This window comes from Ochotona curzoniae, unplaced genomic scaffold (genome assembly GCF_017591425.1).
Source record: "Ochotona curzoniae isolate NIBS_2020 unplaced genomic scaffold, NIBS_Ocur_1.0 contig_4148, whole genome shotgun sequence".
NCBI lineage: Eukaryota > Metazoa > Chordata > Mammalia > Lagomorpha > Ochotonidae > Ochotona > Ochotona curzoniae.
Genome location: NW_024466146.1, coordinates 267,675 through 285,845, shown reverse-complemented (window position 1 = coordinate 285,845; position 18,171 = coordinate 267,675). Strand labels below are relative to the sequence as shown.

At 36.1% G+C, this 18,171-nt stretch overlaps 1 protein-coding gene across 1 annotated transcript in view; it reads left to right on the top strand.

The window, feature by feature from the left end:
* Positions 1-18,171, top strand: part of LOC121159367 — an 86,979-nt gene that overhangs the window by 26,382 nt on the left and 42,426 nt on the right. The window contains exons 6-11 of the mRNA XM_040984386.1: positions 718-762; positions 1,826-1,894; positions 4,594-4,673; positions 7,009-7,155; positions 10,907-11,012; positions 12,718-12,790. Of these exons, the coding sequence (XP_040840320.1) occupies positions 718-762; positions 1,826-1,894; positions 4,594-4,673; positions 7,009-7,155; positions 10,907-11,012; positions 12,718-12,790 (520 nt within the window). The remainder of the gene's footprint in view (positions 1-717; positions 763-1,825; positions 1,895-4,593; positions 4,674-7,008; positions 7,156-10,906; positions 11,013-12,717; positions 12,791-18,171) is intronic.

Below are 18,171 nucleotides of genomic sequence, written 5' to 3'. Positions count from 1 at the left end.
GTTGCCACAACTAGAGGCCAAAGATACCCAAGTTTTGTCTGCATTAGAAGATCCCAACAGTCCCCCAGAGATGAGAGACTGTCCTATCAGGGATCATGTGGTTAACATCTCAAGAAGCATGATGATTGGAAATAATGGGGGGACAGGCATTTGGCCTAGCAGTTAAAATCTTGTTTCGGAATATCCCACAACGGAATAGCTGGGTTCAGGTCCTAGCTTCAGCTCCTGACTGCAACTTCATGTGTATGCACTTCCTGGGAGGCAGCAAAGATGCCTCCAATGATTGATTTCCTGTCACCCCTGGGAAATGTGGACTGAGTGAAGCAGTAGATGGGAGTGGGAGCTGGCTGTCTCTGCCTCTTTACTTTTCAAATACATTTTTAAAAAAGGAAGAGAAGGAGAAGAGGAGAAAGAAAAAAAAGAAAAGAGGAAGGAGGAGGAGGGAGATGAAGGAGAGGAGGGAGAGAAAAGCAGTATGGGCGTGGCAGTTTTTCCAAGACTTTCACAAGGAGAACTGTAACTAGCAGGGACATTTTGTCTGGGATGTGTTTATGCATCTAGAATTTTAATTTTTCTTTTGAATATTCATTGTGTTTGTATATTAAGCATAAGATTCATGTATGCTTTTGAAACATCTTTAATATGATTCAGATGAGATACAGGAAAATAATTATGAGTGATTTTATGTTTAATCATTTTATTCATTTATTTTTCTAGAAAGGGTGTTTTACTGAAGAATTGCTAATGATGAATAAAAACACAGTAAGAACTTTGCTGAAACTTCCTGAATTTTGTTTCTGTGTAATGTGCAGCGTTTGCTTAACTTGCTCTGATAAAAGCTTTACACTGCTTATAGCCTGTAGTTTTAATTATTATCCCACCAGACACTGTTTACATTAGTAAAAACATATTAAGTAGAAATTGCAATATTTGTTCACAAAAATTTTACTCTTTTTTTTTTTAAAGTTCCATCTTACTGCTAAATAATGAAAAAATTGGAAGTAATTGGATGAGAGTGCCATGCCTCTGGCTGCTTCTTTGCCTCCCCTCAGGAGCCACACCTGCTTAAAGTGCTGTTTTTCATTTTGTGATTTCCAAACAGTTGTTCATATGGCTCACCTAATTTTTAAAAAGTGCTTAAAATAATTAGCTTGATTAGTTAATCACCTCTTTAGAGGTACTTCTGCTGTTCTTGCTCAAACCTGGGAATGGAACCAAAAACAAAACAATGTGCTGTTGAAATCATCAGCTCTGACATTCTTCTTCATGTTACACATAAATAGATCCTATGCCAAATTATCTGACAGTTGAGCGCATTGGAATGAAAGTGACAGGAATATGAGTAAATGATTAAAATGTATGCTTATATGTGAACCAGTATATATATATATGTGTATGTCAGTATTTCAATATAATCCTACTAGTGATTTTAACTTGACATTTCCATATTTTGGTCTTATAATATTGCTTGACTTTAACATGAAAGCTTTTCAAATTTATTATTGTGATCCTTAATTTATATAAAATGAATATATCTCAAATTTTTTTTCATGATATGGGTTTAAAAACACAAGGATTCCAACCTCCTCACTCAAGAGCTCAATATATTCTAAAGGAGCTCATGGTTTATACACACACATCCATTTATACACACACACACGTATATGTATTTCTATATATACAAATAATACATGTATATATTACATCAGGAGATTCATATTTTGGCTTTTTTACTTTATTTGTGCAGTAAAGATGTTATTGATTATTACTTTCCTTTAAATTATTATTTTGATCAAATAATGAAATAAATTTGCCACATGTTTAGTTTATCTGCAGGGTAGAAGCAGAATTTATGTTCTCCTATGGAAACTTTGGTTATGGATTTTCACATCAGGTTAGTTCCCCCTTTTAAAAATATTCAACTTTAGTTTTTTAATCAAATTATCCTCTTCTTAAACCCTAATTTTTCCCAGTTAATAATTTTTTTGAAAATATGTATTCATTTGTTTGAAAGGCTATTACAGAGGGAGAGGAAGAAAGAAAAAGACATCTTCCATACACTAATTCGCCCATGAAATGATCCAACAGCCAGGGCTGGGCCAGGTTGAAGACAGGAGCAATGTTGCAGTGTAGCTTACCCCGCTGTCTCACAATGCCAGGCTCCAGTTCCTAAATTGTTCAAATCAATATTTTAAAAATAATCCTGACCTTGAAGTATAGCTTTTCTGAAGCCTAAATAAAAATGAAACCTTATCATTATTTGTTTATATATTTTCAAGCAATGATTTTTATTCCTAATATTGTTACGATAAAACTTACTTTTATATGTTTAAAGATAAGCATATATTAGAAATAAGCATTATTAAAATATTGAATAAAGATCTTTTGAATTTAAAATAGTTATTAAAAATGAAGTCACTGGGGCTGGTGTTGTGACATAACAGATAAAACCGCCTTCTGTGTTAATAACATCCCTTGCGGGCACCAGCTCATGTCCTAGCTGCTTCATTTCTGATCTAATTTCCAGCTAATAGACTGGGAAAATAATAGAAAACGTCTCAAGTATTTGGGCCCCTGCCACCCACGTGAGAGATCCAGATGAAGCTCCTGGCTTTTTTTTTTTTTTCTTAATGTAGAAATCTAGGGATTGTAGACATCTAGGGGGTGAGCTAGTGATGAGAAATATCTCTTTCCCCTTTCTTATCCATCCCTCTTTCCCTGCCACTCTAATTTTCAAATAAATCTTTTTTTAAAAGCTGAATTTATAAGCACATATGCTCCTTTCCTCTAGTATATTTCAACATCAGGGTTGTTTCAATATTTGGTGTTATTTGAATCCTATTTCATTCATCAAGAAAGTAAGAAAATATTTCCTAGCTTTGGCTTGCCCCTTTAAATTCACTACCATGATCATTTTATACACTATGCTGTGTTCTTTTGCTTCATTATGTCCTTAGGCAAGATGGTCAGAACGGAAATTCTTGTTCAAAACAATGGCTTTTTCAAAAACTTATTCTAGAAAAGCTGTCCTAACATACACTCTCATTAAGTATTTGAAATAATTCTTGGTATCATTGGATGTTATCACAACTTTGGAGCAATTGGAATCTAACCTTATTTATGTGTTGTTATATAGGATAAATGACCCCTTTATTTTACATGTGACTTTTCTTTTTCAATTTCTGTTATTTTGGGAATAGCTTTCGGTATTTTAAAATTAGGCATTAAGACTGGCAGTATCAATTCAAATACAGCAACCATGACATTAATTGAGATATCCCTGTAATATGTTTAAAAATTTTGTCTGTGGTATTCCATGATGATTTTAATATATTTTGAATCAGACGTAATATACAAATGGAAGCCACAGGAACCAAACTTTGTTTTTCATTTCTGCTTTGATATTTTTCTGCTTGTTTTCTTCTTTTTAAAAGTGCAAATTAAACTTTATTTGAACCATATTTGTTTAGTTCTTTGTGTGACTATCATAGTTTGTGACCCACAGAGATAGGTTTTTTTTTTTCTCCAAATAGGATTGTAATATGCAACAATAGCCAATCCTAAAGAGATAAAATGTTTTCAGAAAAAAATGGTTGCATATCTTTTTTACGTTGGTGAGTAGAAGTTCAATTTGATTTGATGCCTCTGGTTTTTTTGTGATAAGTCCCATACTTACCTGTCAGAATGCAGTAAAGAGAACAACTTTGGGAACAGATAAAACTGCATTCAAATCCTGACACTCATTCTTACTGTGTAGCCTTGGACAACTTATCTTCAATATCATTCTGTAATATATTTTATTACATTACTTTCTTTTTATGTTTATTGAGGGGCTTAAATAAGATTCATGGTGTAAAATCCTTGGAAAATATTTAGTACCCAATACATTTATTTAGCTATAATTTTTTAGATAACATTTTATATTTACATTATAGTCAAAAGCTTAATGCTTTACTAACTAAAGAGTTCAACAAGTAGGGCTGTATAGAGCTCAGCAGGAATATTGACAATACCTATTAACAGTAATAAAATGAAAATTGACTCATATATTGTAAAATGTGAAATAGTCTGAAACCACTAAAACTAGAGTAATACACCATTCTTAACAATTTGGTTCACAAAGAAATAAAACAAAGCTTGGCAAAACTATATTTTCAGCAATAATGTTACACATAGCTATTTTTTTGTCTTTGCTTTTTGATTTTATTTATATATTTATTTATTTAAAGTGTAACTTCCACATATCAGGAAGAACAGGCATTGCTTATCTTTCTGTGTCTTAGTTCAGTCAATGTGATACCCTCCAGTTCAACCATTTTGATGTAAATGATAGAATTTCATTCATTTTTTACACACATGCACATTTTCTTTATTCAGTCATTTGATGATGGCTACCTTGACTGACTCCTTGTTTTGGCTGTTGTCAACAGTGCTGCTATAAAAATGAAAAAGTGAAAGTACCCAATTAATGCAATTCCTCTCTTTTGTCCTTATATTTGTTATTAATGGCCTATTCTATAGTCAATTGGGATTATTAATGGCCTATTATGATTGTAAGTAAATGGTGTTTTAAAAAAGCACGTTTTTCTTTAGTTAAAACCTCTTCAGAAAATTGTTGAGCCATCTATGTTTATGCAAGTCGCACCACCTCCAGAAAGAAAAGATCCTGTGACGTAAGTATTCTACATCTTACTCATATTTTCAGATTCAATGGCATTAAAAAACCCCTCCATATCCATTCCAATTACGCATTCTGGAATAGGGGAAATAGGATGGATGTCAAGCCCCACTAAAACTGCATTGGCTCTGTGACCTCTGTCAGTTTCTACTCCAGATAATGGATCACAGTGACACTTGGAGTCTCCTAGAATTAGTTTCAATCCAGTGTCCAGGAATTCCCAAATACTCATAGGTCCTTTGGGGGAAGATGGGGAGCACTTCAGTCACCTTCAGAGATGTTCAGGGAATGGCCAGGATGGATTAGACTCCAAGGGAAGGGAAACCCATTCAAGTGATTAATAGGATGGAAGAAAACTTAAACTTCTGGGTTTAGCCCTGGAGAGCGGAGGTGAGGTCTAGAGACATGAAGAAGAGAAGGTATGTGCATTTGGCACAGTAATTAAGGTGCTACTTGGGATACCTGCATCTCATATCAGAGTTGCTGATTCAAGTCCTGACTCCATCATTTCTGACCCTGCTTCCAGCTAATGTGCACTGTGGGAAGCAGCAGGTGAAGGTTCAAGTGCTTGGGTCCCAAATTGAGTTCCAAGCTTCCAGTTTCAGCCTGCTAAGCCCCATCTGTTGTGATATTTGAGGAGTGAAGCAGCATATGGAACACCTACTCCTCTCCCTCCCTCTCCCTTCCTCCATCTCTCTCTGTCCCTCTGCTTTTCAAATGAAATGAAAATAAATTTTAAAGCATTAAAACTAAAAGACAAAAGAGTGCTTAGTTCATGAAAGATAATTAAAGAGGAAAGTTGGACAGTGAGGTAGTATTGTTGGTCAGAGAGAGGCTTTTAATATCTGGGTGTCTTATCAACCATTTTCTGCTCTGCAGTATAGTAATATTAACCTATCTCCACACAAATTCGATATTACTTCCATATGATCATTGAAAAGTTGTTAAAATATTGTTCAAAATCTGAAAGTGACTTAAAATACATTCTGCCACCCACATGGCGGATCTTGATGAGTTCTGGGCTCCTGTCTTTGGCTGGACCTCTTATCACACCCCAGCTATTGTGGACAATTGGGGATCGAACCAGAAGATGGGAGATCTTCACCTTTCAAATAAATGAAATAGATAACAATTTCCCCCCAAAAGGATAAATGTCGGTTAACTACAAAGGAAGAGTTTCAAAAGCTTAGGGAAACTGTAATATTAGAGTAGACTTGTTAGTTAATATTTGTCTACCCTGGGAGGTCAAACGAACAACTTCATCAAGAATATGAGAACTGGATTAAAAACTTGGAACCCTTAAAGATCTCTGTAATTACTCTTCTCTGGAGACAAGACCATAAGGTGAAACTGCAGTCATTGAATTAGGAAACCTACATGCAGTGGGTATAATTGGTTCCCAGAGTGGCAGGAACAATACAGTGGATATGGTTACTGTACTGCAGATTAACTTCAGAGATAGTCTGAAGATAGTCTGACACACACATACCGAGGACATTGGCTAGTTCATCATGGTATGCCTGGAAGTGAAATAAATAGTAGGCCTTCTTACCTCTTCCTAGGCAGTTCTAGGAAAAGTGAGTGAAAGTTCAGCCTGAATTATAAAGTCAGTGAGTCATGAGACTTGCCCAGCTTAAAAATCCAGGACCCTTTAAGTGAGGAGGCTGAATTCTCTCAAAGAGGGATCCTACTATCTGCCAGAAATTTACACTGTTAATTTTTTCCCTTATCTTTCCTCAAGGGACCTATGGGTATTTGGGAATTCCTGGACACTGGATTGAAACTAATTCTAGGAGACTCCAAGTGTCACTGTGATCCATTATCTGGAGTAGAAACTGACAGAGGTCACAGAGCCAATGCAGTTTTAGTGGGGCTTGACATCCATCCTATTTCCCCTATTCCAGAATGCGTAATTGGAATGGATATGTTTTGCCAGTTCTGTGAAATTAAAGCTATTATGGTGGCAAAGGTCAAGTGGAAGCTATTGGTATTGACTATACCTAGAAAAATAGTAAGCCAAAAGCAGTTTTGTGTTCCTGGAGGGATTGTGGAAGTTACTGCCAGCATCAAGGATTTGAAAAATAACAGACATTGATTCTCTTCCTATCTTCATTCAACTTACAATTAGCTTGCGCAGATGACAGATGGACCTTAGGGAATGACAGTGGGTTATTGTGTGCTTAATTTAGTGCTGAATGCACTTGCAACTGCTGTCATACAGATATGATTTAATTTCTTGAGCAAGATAAAATATCCCCTAGAATCTGAGATGCAACCATAAGTGCATTTTTATGTAATTTCAACATTTAACTTTATTGCCATTTTTGCAGAAATGTTATTTTGCCACAAGCAGTAGAATATCCAGCATTCTTGTCTCCAGACCTGAATGTTACTGTTGGGGTTCCAAACATGGGACCCCAGCAAAGCCAGGCATCTGTGGTGCGACTTGAGAAACTGCAGCAGCAACCCCGGGAAAGGTAAAAGGCACAGACGTTTTCAGTTTATACATGTGCTATTTGTGTTCTATGTTACTATCTTCCTCTTAGATGTAGGTTTGCTTTTGGTCCAGGAAAATTTATTACAGGGACAGTTACGTAAGCTAATAGAATATCCGCATGCCATTTCAGAGTGCCTGGGTTCAAGTCCCAGCTCTGCACCTGGCTCTGGCTTCCTGCGATGTGCACCCTGGAAGGCAGCTAGATGGCAGCCTTGTGAGAGGCTGTCTCTGGCTCCCAGCTTCTGCCATACCCCCAACCTCTCAGCCTATCTGAGGAGGGAACCAGTACATTGGAGTACCCACTCTCTCTGCCTACCAAATGAAATTTTAAAAATCCAAAAAGCCTAATTTTGGCATTATGTCCTGGGTTCATTGATTATTTATGATTTTTTCTTACTAAATTTAAGTACTTTTTTTTCAAATCAAAGATTATTAGCAAGAGGTGAATGCTCATTTAAATGGAAAAAGCATAATACTTGATCTGCCTCTTCACTTGAGAAAGTATTCTATTGTCGCTTATGCTCTTGTCTGTATTTCCTGTCATTTTTCTAGATAGTTTTTTTTTATCTGTATTCTAGTTCACTGGTTCTTTTTTCTGATCTGCTGTTCAACCAGTTAAAAATCTTAATTTATGTCCTCTTCCAGTCATCAAATTCTCATTTATTTCTACTTCTCACCTCTAAGGGCAAATCTCTAGCCTTGTGTTTTAATTCCTCGAATAGGTTATGGACTGAGCTATAAACATTTGCTTCTCTCTGTTCTATAGGCTGAGAAGTCCAGGATCAAGGTGCTTGCTTAGTGGGTTTTGGATGAGGAAATCGTTTCTAATTTGAAATGGTCACCTTCTAGACTGGTTCTAGTCTGATGTTTAAGCAAGGGCTTGTTTCCTTTTTTTGTAATCTCCTGTGCCCCTGTCCTGGAATAGACACTTGGCTGGTAAATGTAGTCACAGTGGTTTGACTGCTCGCATTCTGTTAGCCTGTACCATGAAATCTGGGCCCTTGACTGTGTTTGCAATGAGTAAAACCTCCCAGTTTGAAGTGTTGTGCTCTAGGTGGCTCGCTGTGTTTCCAGTGACCGGCTTTTGGCTATCTTGGTACTCTCTGTCTTCTCAGACCTACCAGGCATTCCTTTTCTACTCGTTTTCTCCTACGTTTATGTTAATACATGAAGGAGGAGTGGGCGTGTGTGTGTGTGTGTGTGTGTGTGTGTGTGTGTGTGTGTGTGTGTGTACGTGCATGCCCACTTTGGGTTTTCTGCATAGATAAATGCTGTTTTACCTAGGGATTTGAAAACTCTGCTCCTGGCACCACCATCTTCCTGGAACTACCTTCTTATATCTGTCAAACTAAGTAATATTCAGAGAGCTTCTCCAAAGAATAGTGTTTGGAAATAAAAAAGCACAGCAATAGAAATATTCATGCCTTGGTAAATGATGACTGTGTTTGAAGAGACTGAACCAAGAGGAAGTTGTGAAAGTTGTGGAAGTTGTGAAAGATGAAACCGAGTATTAAAGTATCTTGGAATGATGATCCTTGGCCACAGGGATTAATAACAAAGGTTGCTGCAGTCTAAAGTTGGAAAAGACAGTTGCTGAGTAGATGTACTTGTAGACTGTTGTATGTTTGGTCTCATTTGATTCGACTTTTTAAAATATAATACTGCAGTGGCTTTTGTACTAGATGTGGTCTGGCAGTATTTTGTGATAGTTACTATTAGGGAATTATAAGTGAAAGTTTGTTTTTGAAAGCTTTATTTATTTTACTTGGAAGTCAAAGTTACAGAGGAAGAGAGAGATCTTCTACCTGGTGGTTCACTTCCCAATTGCCCCAGTAGCCAGAGCTGGGTTAGTCTGAGGCTGGGAGCCAGGTTCTTCTTCTGGATCTTCCATTTGGATACAGGGGCCCAATACCCTGGGCTGTCGTCTGCTGTTTTTCCTGGTCATTAGCAGGGAACTAGGTTGGAAATGTAGCAGCTGGGACCCAACTCAGCACCCACTTCTGCCAGGGCAGAAGGCAGACAGTTAACTGGCTCTGCCACTGAGCCAACTTGAGTGAGAACTTAGTTTCCTGAATACCTGGTTGACTGACTTTCTTTGTTTTTGCTAGGATTAACCCAAGTGAATCCAGTTTGATTTTGATAACTTTCACATGCTTGTTTTGCAAAAACTGTCATGTTTATAATGATTTATCTTTAATTTGTAGCATCTTTTAGGAAAATTTATTTAGATAATTATGACAACAAAATAATAGCAGTTTTTTTCTTTACTCTCACTCCTTTAAAACTTTATTTTCTTGTCTTATTAGGTGAGTAGGACACTCCAGTTAATGTCTGATAAAATGACAAGATGAACACTTTTTGATCATGTTCTTTAAAGAAATGTTATTAATTTTGTCAGGAGTTTTAAAAATTTTTTCCCTCTCTTCCTTTTCTTCCTATTTTTGGCCTGCCGTCTTCCCCAGCTCCCTTCCTTCCTCTTTTCTCCTTCCCCTTTTTTCTCTTTATTTTCTTCATATCTTGTATTAGGTTAAGTATGAATGGGAAGTATGAAAAATAATATTACCTAAGAATTATGCATTTCAAAATCTTTTTGTGCCAAAATAAACATGTTTTAATTTTACTTTCCATGGACTTTTAGAGGTACTGTCCTATATTATTTTATTCTATTCCTAGTTTTTAAAGACTTTATAAAAAATTCAATGCAAGTAAAAATGTGAGATTTTTTTCAAACCTTTTTTCCTCAGTTAAATTGTAGTCACATTATATAAATATTTTCTAATGTGAATGTCAAAAATATCATTTTGGTATTCCTGGAATACCAGCTTTGTTTATGATACATTGCATTCTCTATGTAACTGGATTCTTATTCCACAATAATTATTTTTTCTATAGCATTTGCATCTGTGTTTATGGAGACTGTAATTTTCCTTTCTTGTGATGTTGTCAAGGCCATAGTGTTTTAATGAAATGAATTGGAAACTTTTCCTTTTCTCTGTTTAAACTCCTGTTAATTATATTTTTAGGTTATTTAAATCTTTTGAAGTTTTAGAAGCTAACTTCTTTCCTCAGGACTTGTGTTACTGACAAACAGATTGTATGTGAGTGTATAAGTATATGTATATGCGTATGTATGTGTATGTATATATAACATGCATATATATGAATACTTTGTGACATATGTACATATAGAGATATGGACTGAAGATTGGTGTCAAGCACCTCTCTGTGTCCCCCATCCACTCTTTACACATCCAAATTCATACATTAAAGATCTAATGCCAAATGTCATGTTTTTTGGAATTAGGTTCTTTGGGAGATAATTAGGGTTAAGTCATTAGACTGGGGCCCTCATGACGGGATTAATGGATGTCCTTGTAAAAATGAGGAAGATCTGAGATTTCATCTCTCTCCACTGTGTGAGGCTGTAAGAAGATGGCCTCTGCAAACCAAAGGAGCACCTCAGCAGAACCCAGACCTGTTTGTGGACCCCTCGAGGAGGACTCTTCAGCCTCCAAACTATGAGACGTAAACCTCTCTGTTTATGACACCTAGGCTATGGTATTCTAACAGTCAAAAGGGACTAAGCTATATAGATTAAATACTAAGTCTAATATAATAACTAATTTCTAAAACATAAGTGGATCTTTATATATTATTCTGTGAATCCTGCCATATGCATATATATTTTTTTCTGATAATTTTTTTTAATCTGTAACTGATTACTTTCTTAGGTTGGAAAAAATGAAAACAGAATATAGAAATCTGGGTACATGGATAGAAAAAGTTGGCTATTTAAACAAAATTATTAACCCCAAATTGGAAATTAAATATCCTAAGGTAATTGAAATAACAAATTCTATCATATATAGATTCAAATACATTTTTAACCAGAGATTGTGATGATTAAACATTCTTTGTTCTTGACAAGTATGTATATTATACATTGCAATATAAATATACATGTGCGTGTGCTTTCCTGTTTCATTAATGTGCCATTCAATAAAGATTGACTATTTTCACAGATTTATTAAGCTGTAATTCACATATCGTATGATTGACTTATTTAAGTGTATCTTAATATACTCCAAAAATATGGAGTATATTTATAATCAGTTTCAGGACATTTTCATAATCCACAAAAGGAACCTCACTCATTTTTAGCCAACACTCTCCCAATTCAGTCATTACCCAGCCAGCCCTAAACAACTGATGGACTTTCTCATTATACAATATCTATTCTAGACATTTCAACGTGAGTGGAATCATGCAACATGTGGTCCTTTGTGAACTGATTATTTTAGTTAACATATTGTTTTCAAGTTCTTCCCTGATATAGCATGTAGGAATATTTCATTTCTTATTATTTTCAAATAACATTCTGCTATATGGACATACCACTTTTTCTTTATGCTTGAATAATTTGATGGATATTTGGGTAGTTTCTGCAGTTGTGTTGTCATGAATCAACCTGTTTTGAGCATCCATGTGCATTTTTTAGGAAGCATATGTTTTTAATTCTTTTGGGTACATCCCTAGAAGAATAAGCTTCTCCCTATGGTAATTCTGTTTAAATTTCCGAGAAACTGCCAAACTGTTCACCATTGTGGGTAAATATTTTTGCTTCCAACCAACAATGTATGAGAATTTCCAGATCTTTACCAGCATTTGTTATCTTCTGTCATATCATTGTTAATACTATATTATCCTTCTGAATTTCAAGTGGAGCTGCATTATTGTTTGAATTTGCAATTCCTTTAATGACTAATAATGTGAACATCTTTTCATGTTTTCACTGATGATTTGCATATCTTCTTTGGATATATATTTATCCAAATTCATTGCCAGTTTTAAGATGTTTTTTTGTTATTGAGTTATAGGAACTTTTAACATATGCTGGCTTTTAGATGCTTATCAGATATATGAAAATGGTTTAATATTTAGCACTATAATATAAGCTATATATTCTCTAAAAATAAAAATTTCATAACTATTTCAGCAAAGAATGTTGACCAAGAATAAAACTCTAAAATGATATTTGTAACATGACATCTCATTCTTCTCAATAATTGAGCAGAGTTCTAACTGCAGGGTAAATTTATTGGTATTTATTGCCATGGAATTAGTATGTTCTGAAAATTTGTCAGTTATAGCCTTTGAGTATGCATTGAAGACTCAGTAGTTTATAAGAATTCTGTAAAATACCCATATTTTTCCCAGTCACAGGCCACAATGTATTTTAATGACAGTCTGTTTCCTGGAAGTATCACCTCATGCCCTCTGAAGTTAGAACATGATGTAATTTATCTTGTAGTATAGTATCATGTATTCCACAAGATGCCCTCCTTTGAGAGCATTGTCTCCTCTTCAGTGTATTTTGATCTTTAAAATGGTGCTCTTAAATTATTTTTTCAAGTCCCATATCCTTGTTACCTGTTTATTTTGAAGAAAAAAAGAATATTAAAAGAAGGTATTGTAGCAAGGAAAAATAGCTCATTAAATGTTTTCTCCAGTGTATTTTCTTTCTTTTTTTTTTTGCTTTTAGGAGAGCACTGTGAGTAAGCCACTCCAGGATAATAATCCATCTGAAGAGAAGTCTAAAAACGCTGCAGTATTAGGTAAGAAATTAGCTTGACCTTTGCTTACTTACTATTATGATGATCAAAATGAAGGTGACTATATCACAAAATGAGCCATTTATTTAAATGAATTTCACTTTTTGTCAGGAAATAAATATGTATTTAATTGTAGCTTTGATATAATAGTATTTATTTTGTAACACTTCCAAAGCTTCTCTTTACTGGCTGTTTAGATTAAACAACCCTATAGTACATCTTGACCTGGTATTGTGATGCCTTCAAATTTATTTTTGTTGCTTAATATTGCATAAGCTATCCTGGATCTTGTGTTTCTATATGAATTTTAGCATCATTTTTTTCTGGATCTGAGAAGAATGTCATAGGTAGCTTGATTGAGTCACATTGAATCTGTAAATTACCTTCGGTAGTATGGGAATATTGATGATATTAATTCTACCAATCCATGAAATGGAGGATTTTCCATTTTGGAGGGTCTTATTCCACTTTTTAAAATGTTTTGTAATTCTCATTGTAGAGATCTCCCACATCCTTGTTTAAATTTATTTTAAGATATTAAATTTTTGTGCAGCTATTTTGAATGAGACTGATCTTACAAGTTTTTTCCCACCCACAGAATTGTTTGTATATACAAAGGTTGTTGATTTTTGTGATTGATTTTTTTTATTCTTTTAAAAAGGTGCTTTACTGCTTTCCCAGGCCACAAGAAGGCAGCTGGATGAGAAGTGGAGCAGCCAGGACACGAACTGTTGTCCATATTTGATCACTTGCAAGGCGAGGATTTAGCCATTGAGCCCTCATGCAAGGCCTGATTTTTCTTTTTATTCTATTGATTTTTAGAATTTTATTTTATTTTTAATCTTGATTACATAGTTGAGAGGGATGCATAGCTATGTGGGTCTCTGACTGGAAGGAGAGAGTTAAGGTATGAAAGAAGGTAGGTGAGATAAATGTTTAGTTCTTTTTTTTCTCCTGTGCCTGCAGTTAGAGGACAGGGGGGAAGGCACTCCTTGCTGTCAAACTACATCAGCACCCAGGGATGGAGATGGTCATTTTTTTTTTTAAATTACTAGAATCATTAAGACTGAGATGAGGAAGTTGTGAAACATTCCATCATGTGTGTTTTTTTAATTTACTTTTATTGAAAAGGCAGATAACCAGAGAGAAGGAGATACAGAAAGATTGTCCACTGTCTCACTCCCCAAGTGGCTGCAATGGCTGTAGCTCAGCCAATCTGAAGCTAGGAGCCAGGAGTTTCTTCTAGGTCTCCTACATGGGTACCAGAGGCGCTTGCAAGGCTAGGATTTAGCCACTTTGAATCATCCTCTACTACTTTCCCAGGCAACAAGCAGGGAGTTGGATGGGAAATGGAGCAGCTGGAACATGACCCAGTGCCCATACAGGATGCTAGTGCTTCCAAGTGGAGGATTAGCCAGTTTTGCCAACACGCCAGGCCATAGAGATGGTGATTTGATGTTATGTTAGTGACCTTGATGTGGGGAAGAATGCTCTCACAGTGTTACTTGAATGGTCTTGAAAGTTCTGAGTTGCTGTTGGTTTTGTTGTACCAGAGCTAAGGACATTTCTATAAGGTCTTTTGACTGACCAAGTCTATTTCAGGGTATCCACAGAACTAGACACTTGCAAAACCTGACCAGGAGAGTTGTTTAACCTGTTCTGCTTTCCATCTTTTGGTAAGGTACTTGGTGTCATCTGTTGACTTAGATGAGCTGGCTGTTCTATTCCTTATATGCACTTGGGTATGTTCTTCATTGCAAGAGCATTGGCAACTGAGGATGTCAAATCCTGATACATGAACTTTGAGGTTGAACCACAAATCCCTATGATTTTCCCTGAGGCCGGAGTTTGAGCCCAGTGGTCTAGTTGGAGAATCTCCCAAGAAATCTTACCTGGGAAGTCCTCACATTGGATTCATGTGTGCAGAGTCAGGTTTCATCCACCTCTTGAACCAGCTATGCATGTTGGATTTATATTCTTCAACTTTACCAAACTCTCTCATGAGCTCCTATGGTTTTATTAGTAGGGACTTTTGGTTCCCCTATATAGAGAATCATGCCATTTGCCTTCAGGGATAATTTAACTCCCTGCTTTCCAACTGGTATCCCTTTGATTTATTTTTCTTGCCTTAATGACTCTGGCTAAAACTTCCAGGACCATATTGAATAACAGTAGTGATAGTGGTACCTTTTCTGTTCTGTGTCTTAGTGAAAATGCTTCTTCTAAGTTTTCCCCATTCAATATTATGCCTGCTGTGGTTTGTCATATATTCTTTTGTTGTGCTGAGCGTTGTCACTTCTTTTTTTGTTTGTTTGTTTTCTAAAGATTTATTTAATTTTTAAAAAAAATTTATTTTGATTTACTTAAAATTTTATTGGAAAGACAAATTTATATATAGAGAGATCTTCCATTCACTGGTTCACTCCCACAAAAGGTTGCTATAGCCAGAGCTGAACTCATCTGATCTGAAGCCAGATCCAGCAAATTCTTCTGGGTCTCCCATGTGGGTGCAGGGTCTCAAGGCTTTTGGCCATCCTCCACTGCCTTCTCAGGCCATAAGCAGGGATCTGAATGGGAAATGTTGCAGCTGTGACACAAACCAGTGCTCATATGAATTCCTAGCACTTGTAAGTGGAGATTAACCAGTTGAGCCATCACACCAGGGATGTTGGTCGTAAATACTAATTGGTATAGTAAAGTATCTTTAGAACATTTATTTTTTTTTCTTGTGTGGAATAATTATTCTTGTAAGATTTTTGACTCAAATTTTATTATCTTTTCTATCTACTACTTCTCTGGTTATATCAAGTTTCTTAATATACTTTTCTTTTTTAAAAAAATAAAGATTTATTTATTTTTATGCAAGTCAAATATACAGATGGAAGGAGAGAGAAAGATCTTCTATCCACTGATTCACTCCCCAGGTGGCCGCAATGGCCAGAGCTGAGCCAATCCGAAGACAGAAGCCAGGAGCCTCTTCTAGGTCTCCTGTGTGGGTTCAGGGTCTCAAAACTTTGGGCTGTCCTTGACTCCTTTCCCAGGCTACAAGCAGAGAGCTGGATGGGAAATGGGGCTGCTGGGATTAGAACCAACAGCCATATGGAATCCCAGCATGTGCAAAGCGAGGACTTTAGCCACTAGGCTACTACACCATGCCCCTATATGTTTATTTCTTAACTCCTAGTTATCTGCCAGGCTAGTAGAGCTATTGCATCCTTAACCTGTTCTTCGGGTGGAATATTAACAAATTGTCATTATCATTAGCAAAATGAAGGACAGTCTTTCTCATTGATTGGTATTTGCCATCTCATCTTTTTTTTTCATGTACCCAAATAATGTTTTGAGTCCCATTGGATCATCTAGTAACATCTGTTTTTGGTATCCATATTATAGCTAAATATTTGTTGATCATTCTGTTCCAGGAATTTTAATTTGATTATGTTAATCAATCCCTTAACAATTGGTTGAGGAAACTAACACTGTTATCTACATTTTTACAAATGAGAAAACTCACTATCAAACAGCTCAGTAGCCAATCAGAGGTTACATAACCATGAATTGATGCGATTGCATTTGAACCGTGTCAGTTTTATCTACAAGTTTGTAGCATTATTCACATTAGATGAGAAACTGAAACAATCTAATTTTCCCCAAATGGATAAATAGATAAGGAAAAGGTGGAGTACATTCACAATTCAACCAAAAAAATGAAATTAAATAGTTTATGACAACATCAATGTCATTATTTTTAAGTGGGATATGGAGAGACAGTTACTGCATAATCTCACTCATGGAAGTTGAGAGTAGACTGATAGGTACCAGAGACAGAAAGAGCAGAATGAAGAAACATGGATCAATAAGTACTAAGTTATAGTTAGGTAGGAGAAATAGGTTCTGATGATAAACCTTTGAGGAGATAGATGTATTTACTCTAATTTTAACATTATACAATGCATATTGTATCAAAACATCACAGCACCCATATACATGTATATTTTTATTTGCTAATTAAAACTAATTATTTGGAAGGGAGCATTTTATCCAATGGTTAAAATACCTACATCCCTCATCAGAGTGCTTGAATTCCGTTACCAGTTCTGTTTCTGTAACACAAGCTTCCTCCTAATTAGGAAGGCCATGAAGGCAATGGTGATGGCTCAGTTAATTGGGTTTCTGATTAGCCTTATGGAATACAGAATTGTATACCTGTTTCCCGGTTCTAGCCTTGACCAAGCCCTGGCGAGCCAGTGGAAAAGAGCTCCATGTGTCTGTCTTCCTCTCTATTTATTTCTCTGCCTATGAACTAATTCCAAATAATTTTTTTTTTGAAAATGAACATTTTTTTTAAAGATTTATTTTTATTATTTTTTTATTGGAAAGGCGGATATACACAGAGGAGAGAAAGAGAGAGGAAGATCTTCCGTCCCATGATTCACTACCCAAGTGAGCGCAACGGGCCGATACTATGCCGATCCAAAGCCAGGAGCCTCTTCTGGGTCTCCCACGTGGGTGCAGGGTCCCAAAGCTTTGGGCCGTCCTCGACTGCCTTCCCGGGCCACGGGCAGGGAGCTGGAAGGGAAGCGGGGCTGCCGGGATTAGAACCGGCGCCCATGTGGGATCCCGGGCGTGCGAGGCGAGGACCTTTAACCACTTGCGCCACCGTGCTGGGCCCTAATTCCAAATAATTTAAACAGAAAAATCACCTATAAAGGAGATGTGCACATGGTCAGCAGTTATATGACAAGTGCTTAGCATTACTAATGATCAAGAAAATGCAAATCAAATCATTGGATATCTATTAAGATGGCTCTTTTCAAAAAGCTCAAAAGATGAAAATGCTGGCAAGGTTTTGTAGAAGTTGTGAGTCCTTATCGGCTCTTGGGAAAGTAAAATGGTGTAGCCATTTGGAACACAATACACGTGTTACTAAAAAAATAATTTACAGATAACATCTTATGATTCTGCAACCCCACTTCTGAGTATCTATCCTAAAGAACTGAAATCAGAATCTCAAAGCAATGCCTGCATTTTCATTTTCATTATGGTATTATTCACTACAGCCAAGTTATAATAACAACTTAAATATCCTTCCATGGATGAAGCAATTAAAGAAAATATGTGTACACTGCATTAAAATAGAAGCACACTGCATTAAAATAGAAGAAATTCCTAACATATGTGACAATATGGATGAACCTCGAAAATGCTATGCTAAGTTAAAAAAGACAGTCACAGAAGGATAAACATTACATGACTCCACATATATGAAGTATACAAAGCAGTCAAACACACAGAATGGAATGGTAGTCCTGAGACTGAAAAAAAGGACAAATGGGGTGTAGCTACTCAACAAGAATAAAATTTTAATTATGTGAAATGATAAG